The 11,647-nt window shown below is 60.5% G+C and overlaps 3 protein-coding genes across 3 annotated transcripts; 2 read left to right on the top strand and 1 right to left on the bottom strand.

Moving 5' to 3' along the window:
* Positions 1-273: 273 nt before the first annotated feature.
* Positions 274-1,112, bottom strand: LOC311163395 (heat shock protein beta-11-like). Its single transcript, XM_084222233.1, has one exon. The coding sequence runs from the start codon at positions 995-997 to the stop codon at positions 416-418; it is 582 nt and encodes a 193-aa protein (XP_084078359.1). The 5' UTR covers positions 998-1,112; the 3' UTR covers positions 274-415.
* Positions 1,113-1,870: 758 nt separating this feature from the next.
* On the top strand, positions 1,871-2,766 carry LOC311163392 (heat shock protein 30C-like; the record flags this gene model as incomplete). The annotated part of the gene is given in 2 exon segments (XM_084222230.1): positions 1,871-2,017; positions 2,023-2,766. Coding segments are annotated over 2 exon segments (750 nt in total). The 3' UTR covers positions 2,626-2,766.
* Positions 2,767-3,615: 849 nt separating this feature from the next.
* Positions 3,616-11,275, top strand: KAT2A (lysine acetyltransferase 2A). The gene is made up of 18 exons (XM_084222336.1): positions 3,616-3,850; positions 4,357-4,480; positions 5,276-5,421; positions 5,781-5,870; positions 5,997-6,178; positions 6,959-7,150; positions 7,240-7,346; positions 7,492-7,599; positions 7,686-7,822; positions 7,938-8,146; positions 8,217-8,343; positions 8,580-8,690; positions 8,766-8,909; positions 9,140-9,254; positions 9,347-9,383; positions 9,525-9,588; positions 9,792-9,876; positions 10,255-11,275. The coding sequence occupies exons 1-18, from the start codon at positions 3,623-3,625 to the stop codon at positions 10,446-10,448; spliced, it is 2,400 nt and encodes a 799-aa protein (XP_084078462.1). The 5' UTR covers positions 3,616-3,622; the 3' UTR covers positions 10,449-11,275.
* The last annotated feature ends 372 nt before the right edge of the window (positions 11,276-11,647 follow it).

Raw genomic sequence — 11,647 nt, 5'->3', positions numbered from 1 at the left:
GAGGTTGTGGAGCTGGAGATGGTGCTGGTGACAGTGTGAGAAAGGGGTGAGGGCACCTCTGTGCCTCCTGTACAGGTGAGTGGGACTGCCCTTCCTCCCAGACCCTCTCCCCTCCCTCACAGAACCCTCTGAGTCTGCCGTCTGACCCCATTTTGTGCTGCCCTGAGAAGCAAGAGAGGTTCTTCCCTCTCTGTGCGTCCCATTCCTCTGGCACCAAGAGCAGGGCGCAGCCTCCCCATCAGTCAACACCCAGAGAACAAAAGAAGATTCAATGCAAAAGTATTTTTATTGGATACAAAACCATTCCAGTTTAGTGAAAAAAATGACATCATTGCTGATGAAGCTTGTCTGGGCTTAAACCCGAGATTTGCTCCTTTCTGCTCCGGTCCTGCCGTGGCCATCGGGTCCCATCCTCTCACGCCTGGGCTTTGTTGGCTCCCTCCTCAGCAGCTGGTCCGGTCTGTGGGGCAGCAGGGCTGACCTGGATGGGCACACTCCTCTCAGGAGCAGCTGGCAGTGCCAGCTTGGGGGCCTCGATGCGGAGCTGCCCATCCTTGGACAGGGAGCAGCTCAGCGCCTCGGCGTCCACCTCCTCGGGCACGTCCCACTCCCGCTTCAGCACCTCGTACTTGTAGGAGAAGGAGCCCTTCTCATCCACGTTTTGTGTCTCCTTCTGCCCCACCAGCACCACCTTCCTGCCCACCACCTTCACCGACAGCTCCTCGGGAGCGAAGTTCTTCACGTCCTGGCAGACGGAGAAGCCGTCCCCAGAGCACTGGGGCAGGGTCATGCTGGTGCTCGGGCTGTGCTCCATGGCCATGGCTCCGTGGTTGCTCAGGAGCTGCTCGAAGCTGCTCATGAACTCCCGAGCTTTCTCCATCTCCTGCTGCAGCTCGGTGAAGATGGTCTCTGCGTGTGGCCAGAGGGTCCTCACGGTGCCCAGCCGGCTGGCCAGGGAGCTGGAGGCGAATGGTGCGAGGTGCATCCGGCAAAGCATCTCTGCTGCTGTGGCTGCTGCTGCTGCTGTGGCTGCTGCTGCTGCTTCTGTCCCCTTTCCAGTGGGCTGGAAGCGTTCTGCCTTGCTGCTGCCCTCGGAGGCTTTTATACCCGATTCCCTGGAGGTGTGGCATTGTCCCGCACATTACGTCAGCCTCGGGAGAAAGGCTCAGCTCTTTCCAGCCCGTTCCAGCTCATTCTTGTTACTCACCCGTGAGGAGAGGCAGCGCTGACGTCGTGCCCGGCATACCTTCACCCTGACTCTTACAGCTTTGCTCTCCTGGCTTATAATTAGCAGCATCACCTCAGCCTCCGAGCGGGATGCCTGAGCCACCCTTGCCAAAAATCTGTGCCCTTTGCATTTCCCAGGCATGGAGTGAGTCTGGGCTCGTCTCCTCCCTGCCTCCCCCCAACCTCCCCTGTGTTCCATTTCCCCCCATCTGTGCCCAGGTAGGGATCTCAGGTGAGACCAGAAGTCAGCCCCATGCCCAGGTGGGGTGCGCAGTGGGGTGCTGAGGGGTCAGGACAGGATGGGGGTGGCCAATAGAGAGAGGGGTCCCAGAAAGTGAAAGTGCCTGGCAGCAGATGACATGGTGGACATGGACTTTAGGGGTGGGACTCGTTCCTGTACTGGCAGGAGTGATGAGCTCCTGGCACGGTGGAGCCTTCCTCCACCCAGCCCCCGGCGGAGGGCCCAGGGAAGGGCTGTGTAGCCCCCGGCATGGCCCCATGGGCCCTGCTGCATCACCATGGCTCTGCAGAAACCTGAGCTCCCGGCAGTGACTGCGGCTCCCTATTTGTGGCATGTGACCTGTCCCCAGAAACAGGCGCTGCTATTTTGGCTGGTGGATAATCAGCCTCTCAAAAATAGGCGATGGCTCCAGGAGGCTGCGTGGGGAGAGAGAGCATTCTGGAAGGGACACACCCCTGGACAGGGGAGAATAAAATCCGCTGCTCCCCTTCCCCAGCCCAGCACGGCTCCAGCCACTGCCCCGAGCAGCAGCACAGCCAGGAGCACTCCTCGGAGCAGAGATGCTTTGCCGCCTGCACTTTATGCCGCCCATGTCCAGCTCGCTGTTCCCGTGGCTGGGACCCGTCCGCACCCTCTGGCCACATCCAGGCACCCTGTTCGCCGAGCTGGAGCGGGAGATGCGGCTGGAGATGGAGAGGGCTCGGGAGTTCATGAGCAGCGTGGAGCAGTACCTGAGCAGCGGGAGCAGCCCCGGCCGGCTCGGCATCGCCTCCAGCACCAGCGCAGCGCTGCCCCAGAGCTCTGGGGACGGCTTCTCCGTCTGCCAGGACGTGAAGGACTTTGCGCCCGAGCAGCTGTCGGTGAAGGTGGTGGGCAGGAAGGTGGTGCTGGTGGGGCAGAAGGAGACGCAGAGCACAGACGAGAAGGGCTCCTTCTCCTACAAGTACGAGGTGCTGAAGCGGGAGTGGGACGTGCCCGAGGAGGTGGACGCCGAGGCGCTGACCTGCTCCCTGTCCAAGGATGGGCAGCTCCGCATCGAGGCCCCCAAGCTGGCACTGCCAGCTGCTCCCGAGAGGAATGTGCCCATCCAGATGGGGCCGGCGGTGGCGCAGCAAGCTGGCAGCGCCGAGGAGGGAGCCGAGCGGGCCAAGGCGTGAAGAGGAGCGACGGGGACCAGGCTGAGCCTGGCGACGGGGGCAGCTGCTGGCCGCAGAGCGGGACCGCGCGATGGCCCGGGGCGGGGTGTCTGCCCAAAACATGCGGTTTTTTTGATATGTAATAAATATTCCTAACTTTTATTTGTGCGGTTTCGGTGTTTCTGGTCTTGCCCAGCCCTGTGTTTTGCAGTGCTCCTGCCCGTGCCCACGCAGCGCGATGGCAGGGTGGGGAACGGGGCTGTGCTGGCACCGGGCACGGCCCTGGCACCTTTCCCTGGCAGAGGAGGTGGGGCGAGGGGCTCCGGGCCATGAGCAGCACTGAGAATCCCCGGCAGGTCCTGAGCATCCCCCGGGCAGCCTTCGGACAAGGGGCTCCCACCTTCGGGATGGTGCTGGAACACTCCCGCGCCTGCCCCCCCGTCAGTGCTGGCACTTTCCAGGCGGTGCCCGCAGCTCCGCGCCCCAGCCCGGCGCTAATCCGCTTCCCCCGCGCTGAGAGGGGCGCGGTCTCTCATAAATGGCCTTGCGGGCGGAGCCGGTTCGCCGGTACCGGCGGGAGGCGCGGCCACGCTCCGCGCCGGCCGCCCAAGCCGGCTGCGAGCAGGCGGAGGGCGGGTCACACACCGCATTTGGAAAGGAGGGCGTGGCCATGCTCCATATTTGCGGGAGTCAGCGGAGCGCGGAGAGCTACCGGTTACCGGAGGGGTGCGAGCGCTCCGCCGGGCACCGACGGCTCGGCATCGCCCCGTGAGGGGCTGTCGCGGTGGGTCGTCATGACGGGACCGCCATCCTCTCTGGACGGTACACGCCACCCGCAGTCCCGAGTGGGAGCTCTGCTCCCTTTTGGGACAGCGGGTGGCGTGAACCGGCCCCGGGGGCGCCGTCCCGGGAGCAGCGGCCCCGCCTCTCCCGCCGCAGCAGCGAACTACAGCTCCCGGCATTCCCGGCGCTCCCGGCGCGCAGGCGCAGTGAGCGCGGGGCGCACGCCGGGCCCGGCATGGCGGAGCCGGAGGCCGCGCAGCCCGGGCGGCCCCCGCCGGGCCCGGCCACGGCAACGGCGGCCACGGCGGGGGCGAGCGGGGGGACGGCTGGAGGAGCGGGGTCCAGCGACCCGGCACGGCCCGGGCTGAGCCAGCAGCAGCGGGCGAGCCAGCGCAAGGCGCAGGTGCGGGGGTTCCCCCGCGGGAAGAAGCTGGAGAAGCTGGGGGTCTTCTCGGCTTGCAAGGTGGGGGACGGCGGGACCGGGAGGGCACGGAGGGCAGGAGGGGTTCGGGGCTGTGCATGAGTGGGGGATGCAAGGACGGGCATGGGGGGGGGGGGTGCAGGGGATGCGGGAGTGAGGGTTCAATGCTGTGCATGGGTGGGGGATGAAGGATGAGGATGAGGATGCTGACCTGAGTGGGGGATGCAGGAGGGGATTGCAAGGACGTTTATGGGTGTGGGAGGGGGATTTAGGGATGCAGGAGGGTGGGTGGAAGGAATAAATGGACAAAGGATGCGGGATTGTGATGTACATGGGGTGCAGAGCGAGGGTGCTGAGTTACCCAGGGGAGGTGCAGGGATGTCCCTGGACAGGGGCTGCCCAGTCCTGGGGCTGCACGGGGCAGTGTTGGGGTGGTGGGGGCTGAGAAAAGCTGGCCTGGGTGAAAAGGGGTAGATGGGAGCCAGGGAAATCCTTTGGCCACAGAAGGTGACAGCCACTGCAACGACCACTGCTGTCCCTCTTCCCAGGCCAACGATGCCTGCAAGTGCAATGGCTGGAAGAACCCCAACCCCCCCACAGCCCCTCGAATGGACCTGCAGCAGCCAGTGACCAACCTGAGCGAACCCTGCCGGAGCTGTGGCCATGCTCTGGGTAACTCCTGGGGCACCCCCTGGGCAGGGCCAGGCGTGCTGATCCCTCAGTGTCACTGTGGTGCTGATTGTTCCCTGTGGTGCTGATTGTTCCCTGTGGTGCTGATCCCTTGGCTCTCTGTGGTGCTGATCCCTTGTTCTCACTGTGGTGAAATAGGAGCTTCTTTGAGCCAGGTCTCATAAGCTCTTGGAGGTCTATTTCACACCCAAGATAGCTCAGCTACGTCAGAAGGCATAAAATCAGCAAGATGGGTTCTGTTGCACTGTTGGAAACAAAAAGGTTTTAATAAAAGGCAAAATAACAAACTCTTTGCAGAGAAACACTAATCTAAGTGCAAAAAGCTCTCCTGCCCTTAGTAAAACACCTCACAAAAGCAATTTGTTTCTTTGTTCTCTTCTTTTTCTAGTAAATTGCCCAAGCAAAACTTTTTAGCTCCTGTCCAGTTGGCTATCCTTAAGTTTAAAGTGAAGTCCCCCAAGTCCTATAAGGTGTCTTTTCACTTAGTGGAAGAGTAAAACTTGTAAGCTTATTTCCTTTTTAAGAAGACAAAAGATAGTTTTGTCTCTCCATCAATAAGAAACACATTCCTGTACTGTGGTGCTGATCCCCTGGTCTCACTGTGGTGCTGACTGATCCCTCAGTCTCACTGTGCTGATGATCCCTTGGCTTTCTCTTTGTGCTGATGATCCCTTGGCTTTCTCTTTGTGCTCATGATCCCTTGGCTTTCTCTTTGTGCTGATGATCCCTTGGCTTTCTCTTTGTGCTCATGATCCCTTGGCTTTCTCTCTGGCACAGCTGACCATGTGTCCCACCTGGAGAATGTCTCAGAGGAGGAGATCAACCGTCTGCTGGGCATGGTGGTGGATGTGGAGAACCTCTTCATGTCAGTGCACAAGGAGGAGGACACAGACACCAAGCAGGTGTATTTCTACCTGTTCAAGGTGCGTCTGAGGCTGTGCAGGTCTCACTGCCCCACTCATGGGGGGACTTGTGCAGAGTTTCTGGTCATTATGGGGGTTGCTGTCCCACTGTTTGTGCTCTGTTGGAGCTGGTGCTGAAGCTGTGAACCAGCCCAGAGACCTGGAACCCTGACCCTCTTCTGGAGTGACTGCTCTCCTGGCCTGGAATTCCCTAGGGGTGCAGTTCTAGGGGATGAATGGGTGTGCTCCAAAGGCAGCACCAGTGCCTTCCTGGCTGTAGAAATTGGAGCAGCCCCTTGGCAGCATTCAGCCACCTCCACCCTTCCTGGAGCATCTGGTTCCTGGGACTCTTTTGACCGTGTCTGTTGGTGTCTTTGTAGCTGCTGCGGAAGTGCATCCTGCAGATGAGCCAGCCTGTGGTCGAGGGGTCCCTGGGGAGCCCTCCCTTTGAGAAACCAAACATTGAGCAGGTGAGGCTGCTGTCAGGCTGCTGCACTGCCCTGATGACTTGTCCTGTGTTCTGCTGCTCTGGGAGGCAGCATGGAAGAGCCCAGAGCAGCCCCTGGCACCCTCCCACTGTGCCATCCTCTCCCCAGGGAGTCCTGAATTTTGTGCAGTACAAGTTCAGCCACTTGCCACCCAAGGAGCGCCAGACCATGTATGAGCTCTCCAAGATGTTCCTGCTGTGCCTCAACTACTGGAAGCTGGAGACACCGTCCCAGTTCCGCCAGCGCTCCCAGAATGACGATGTGGCCACCTACAAGGTCAACTACACCAGGTGAGGAGGGCAGGGGGCCACTGAGCCAGCCACCCTGGGGTCTCCCAGGGTGCCCTTCATCCAGCCTGCTCCCATCAGCATTGTCCCAGGAGGGATATGGATGCTCTGGGGTCTCTGGTTCTCTCAAGCTGGTCACAGTGACCCTGGGATGTGTCACAAAGTTTCTTTTCCCAGCCCAGTGGTTGAAGAAGGAGTCAGAACTCTTCATTTCTCATTCTAAAGGTTGTTTATTGTATCTTATCTATAAAATTCTTTCTCCTGACCTGCTGAGGTCCTCTCAGCAAGACAGTTAGAGGCACTCTGCCTGCCCCCGGGGTGGTGTTATCTTTTTATACTAAAAGCTCTGTGTACAATATTTACAATTACTTTCCAATACCCATCACCTATGTTAGACAGTGAGCTTCTACTCTAAACCAATCTAAGAGTGCCAACATCACAGCAGAAGATGGAGGCCAAGAAGAAGAAGGAGAAAGGCTGGACACACCCAGATTCCTCCATCTTGCCCCCTGAACCCCTGTTCTAAAAACCCCAAAAATCTATTTTTCACCCTGTGATAAATTCACTATCATTCTACTTAAACTTTTGTGGCTTGTAATTCTTCATATAAGGTTGGTAATTGTTTTTTCCAAGAGCTAAATCGAAGGCACGGGTGTCTTGGACTCTGTGCCAAGGTCTCTGAGCCCCCTGGGCAGGGTCTCGAGTCCTCCAGGGCATCCAGAGGAATTTCTGGGTTCCGACACGGTTCCAGCCCTGTCTCCAGAGCCCCTTCCTGTCCCACAGGTGGCTGTGCTACTGCCATGTGCCACAGAGCTGTGACAGCCTGCCCCGCTATGAGACCACCCACGTGTTTGGGCGCAGCCTCCTCAAGTCCATCTTCACGGTGACCCGCCGGCAGCTGCTGGAGAAGTTCCGTGTGGAGAAGGACAAGCTGGTGCCAGAGAAGCGGACACTGATCCTCACCCACTTCCCCAAGTAGGTGCCCAGTGTGGGGATGGCTGCTGGAGCACTGAGGGCACTCCTCTTTTGGGATGCTTGCGTGCTGATGTGCTACTCCCCTCCAGGTTCCTCTCCATGCTGGAGGAGGAGATCTATGGTGAGAACTCTCCGATCTGGGAGGCTGATTTCACAGTGCCAGCTGCAGAGGGTGCCCAGCTGGTGTCTCGCCCAGGTATTTCAGGATAATTCAGGATTTCCCCCGCCCTCTTTGGGGGCTGAGGGATAAAGGGTCAAGGTGTGGCTGAGCAGTGGCAGTGGCTGGGCTGCCATGGTGTGAGGAGGCATTTTCAGTCATGGGCACCATGGGTCTGTTGCAGCTGCGGTCAGCACTGTTGCCGTGCCCACCACTCCTCTGTTCAGCAAGAAGCTCAGCAGCAGCAGCTCGGCCACCAGCCTGGACACCAGCACTCCAGAGCCCCTGCCAGGTAAGGTCACCTGAGCCCACTCCAGAAAGCTGGAACTGTCCGTGGTCCCTCCCAGCACTGCATGTGCCGCTCTGCTCCCGTGCCAGGAGAGAAGAGGAAGCTGCCTGAGAGCCTCACCCTGGAGGATGCCAAGCGGATCCGTGTGATGGGAGACATCCCCATGGAGCTGGTGAACGAGGTCATGCTGACCATCACGGACCCTGCTGCCATGCTGGGCCCTGAGGTATGGCCTGGGGCTGCTGGGGTGCCTCCAGGGCCCGCGGAGCTGCTTCCCCAGCGTGCCAGGGTGGAGTGGGCTCCCCCAAAGAGGGTGTGCAGTGACCCCCCCGTGCCCCCAGACCAGCCTGCTGTCGGCCAACGCGGCGCGGGACGAGACGGCGCGGCTGGAGGAGCGCCGCGGCATCATCGAGTTCCACGTCATCGGCAACTCGCTCTCGCAGAAATCCAACAAGAAGATCCTGATGTGGCTGGTGGGGCTGCAGAATGTCTTCTCTCACCAGCTGCCCCGCATGCCCAAGGAGTACATCACTCGCCTCGTCTTTGACCCGTGCGTGGCTGGGGGGTGCATGGGGGCCGGTGTGGGGGGCTCCCCTCACCCTTGGCCGTGCTGCCCGCAGGAAGCACAAGACCCTGGCCCTGATCAAGGATGGACGAGTGATTGGGGGCATCTGCTTCCGTATGTTCCCTACCCAAGGCTTCACGGAGATTGTCTTCTGTGCTGTCACCTCCAATGAGCAAGTGAAGGTGAGAGCAGGGAGGTGGGCACACACATGTGCCCCCCAAAGGCTGGCGTGGGCAGGATGGTCTCCCTGTAGCTGGTGTAGCCCCTTGGGCAGCCAAAGCTGCTCAGCACAGGCCAGCCCCAAGCTGTGGTAGTTGCTCCAGGTCATTTTCTAGCTGCCATTTCCATGGGTGGGAGGGGGTTGTTTATCCCAGCTGGGGCTGCCTGGGGGGTCCTTGTCTCATGGTACTTCCCCAAGGGCTATGGGACGCACCTGATGAACCACCTGAAGGAGTACCACATCAAGCACAACATCCTCTACTTCCTCACCTATGCAGACGAGTACGCCATTGGCTACTTCAAAAAGCAGGTGGGCTCCTTTCCTTGGGAGCTGCTCCCAGCTCTGCTGCACACCTACCCCCTCCCACCTGCCCCTCTCCCCTAGGGCTTTTCCAAGGACATCAAGGTCCCCAAGAGCCGCTACCTGGGATACATCAAGGACTACGAGGGGGCGACCCTGATGGAGTGTGAGCTGAACCCCCGCATCCCCTACACCGAGCTTTCACACATCATCAAGAAGCAGAAGGAGGTATGGCCCGGGGTGGGCACAAGGGTAGGTGACTGCCAGCCACCCCCTGAAGGCAGAGGAGAGGTGTGGGGCTGTGCTGGTCCTGAGAGCAGACTTACAGGGCAAGGGGGCACTGGTGACATTGACTCTGGCTGGGGTTATCTCTGGCCCTGCACAGTGGGTTTGTGGGGTCCTTGCAGCATCCTGCAGCCCCCACTCACCTGCTCCTTTCCAACCCCCATTCCCTGCAGATCATCAAGAAGCTGATTGAGAGGAAACAGGCGCAGATCCGGAAGGTCTACCCAGGCCTGACCTGCTTCAAGGAGGGTGTGCGGCAGATCCCCATCGAGAGCGTCCCTGGCATCCGTGAGTCCGGGCAGGGGGTCTGCTAGGAGGCCTCTGTCCTCCCTCCCCATGGCTGCAGCGCAGACATGGTGACACTGGCACTTGTCTTCCAGGAGAAACAGGATGGAAACCACTGGGGAAGGAGAAGGGGTGAGTGCTGCGTGGGGAGGTGCTGCTGCTGCCCTGCTGAAGCAGCAGGGCTGGGGGCTCAGCTCAGGCTGTGCCTCAGTCTTGGTGTTTTCCTGGCCCTGGAGTGGAGAGAGGCTGATGGGCACTGGCTTTGTCCTGCAGGAAGGAGCTGAAGGACCCCGACCAGCTCTACAACATGCTGAAGAACCTCCTGGCCCAGATCAAGGTGTGGGCAGGAAAGGGCTCTCACTCTGGGGTGCCTGTCCATCTGACAGCCCTCAGAGCTGCCTCTCTTGGGATGGGCTGTACAGGGCTTTGCCTTTGGGGACTGCTGGGGTGACCCAGGTGTGGGGGAAGCAGGACCCCTGGGTGCTGGAGCAGACAAGGGTTATGTGTTCATTGCTCCAACTGCCCCCCACTTCTCCACAGACTCACCCCAGTGCGTGGCCCTTCATGGAGCCGGTGAAGAAGTCAGAGGCACCAGACTACTATGAAATCATCCGCTTTCCCATCGGTAGGTTGGTGTGTCCAGGACCCCAGGGCAGGATTGCGGCAGAGGGGGCTGAGAACCCCACATTAATCAGCAGAGGGGCTGAGAACCCCACACTAATCAGCAGAGGGGGCTGAGAACCCCACACTAATCAGCAGAGGGGGCTGAGAACCCCACACTAATCAGCAGAGGGGGCTGAGAACCCCACATTAATCAGCAGAGGGGGCTGAGAACCCCACATTAATTGTGGGATCTGTGCTGGGGACTCACATTTGGGGCGGTGGGAGCCTTGGGATTGTCCAGAATGAGAGGGATGAGTTGAGACCTGTGGCTGATGTCCAGCTCAGTGGCTGTGTGGGGTGTAGAAGCCTGGGGAGGGGTCCTGACCTGTGCCACGTGCAGACCTGAAGACGATGACGGAGCGGCTGAAGAACCGCTACTATGTCACCAAGAAGCTGTTCATCGCCGACCTGCAGCGCATCATCACCAACTGCCGCGAGTACAACCCGCCCGACAGCGACTACTGCAAGTGTGCCAACACCCTCGAGAAGTTCTTCTACTTCAAGCTCAAGGAGGGGGGGCTCATCGACAAGTAGAGGGGGCTGGCCTGGATTTGCTGTGGCCACTGGGAGGGGCAGGGCTCCTGTGGGATCCAGCCCCACTCTTTGTGTTGGTAGGAGCTGCTGGAGGGATTGGTGCTGCTGAGCAGCCTGGGGAGCTGGGCTTTCCTTCTTGGGGAGCCACAGGGGCTGGGGGGCTGGTGCTTGTATCCCTGAGGTGCTCTGGCTGCCTGTCCTAGGAAATGGGGGTGAGGCTGGAGCTGCCTCATCAGCATCTGCCCAGGGCAGGGACAGCACTGAGCTCCTGCCTCTGCCTGGGGAGGGGGACCCCCCTGACTCCCCTTTGCATCTCCCCCTTACCTGGGATCGTGCCTTCTGCCCTGACTCCCTGTGACAGGGCAGGGGCACACAAGTGCTTTGGTTTCTGCTCCGTCCACACGCAGGCAGCCCCTGCCCCTCACACTGAATGTAGGCGGGCTCAGCCCGCAGCGGTGCTGCTCCTGGGCCAGGGTCCTGCTGGGCAGGGGGCTCTGCCCTGCACACCCAGCTCCTGCTGCCTCTGTCAGCTCTTCCCCCGGGGCAGGTCTGCCTTCCCTGCCTGTCCGTCCTCTCTGCCTGCCCCTGCTGCCAGCTGGGGAGTGGGGGGCTGCCAGCCCCAGTCCTGCCCCTCTGAGTGCCAGGGAGGGTGGCTGCCCGGTGCTGTGCTGGCCTCTGCTCCCTGCTCTGCCTGGCAGCCACCTCTGCTTGTCCCCTCCTCGCTCCCCACCCGTCTCCCTGCCCCCCACTCCCCCATTCCACTTGACTGGTGTTTTCGTTGGTTTGTTTGTTTGTTTGTTTGTTTTTTTAATAAATGTCCTTGTGCAGCCCCTGATCCATCCTTGGGGCCCACCCCAGCGTGGTGGGCAGGGGGGACAACCTGGGATGTTCTGGACGGTGTTGGGGATGGGAAGAGGCACAGCTCGGGATGGGGAGAGTGTGAAGATCCCCATGGACGGCCTGGGGTGCATTGGGCAGAATTGGGGTGCAGGGCTTGGTTAGGGTGTAGGTGGGGGCGCAGGGGCTGTTTGGGTGCGGGGAGCTGCTGTGGGAGCTCCACTCGCTTTTGGTTTCGGTTCCAGTTCGGAGCGGGGGCTCCCGGGGGATCCCCGAGCCGGGCGGCTTGGCTCGGCTCGGCTCGGCTCAGTTTTCCCCAGCGCGGCCAGCGTGGCCCCCCCCCTTGCTGTTCCTTCCCCGTG

This window comes from Fringilla coelebs, assembly GCF_963513975.1.
Source record: "Fringilla coelebs genome assembly, chromosome: 27".
In the NCBI taxonomy this organism is placed as follows: Eukaryota; Metazoa; Chordata; class Aves; order Passeriformes; family Fringillidae; genus Fringilla; species Fringilla coelebs.
This window is presented reverse-complemented; position numbering and strand designations above follow the sequence as displayed.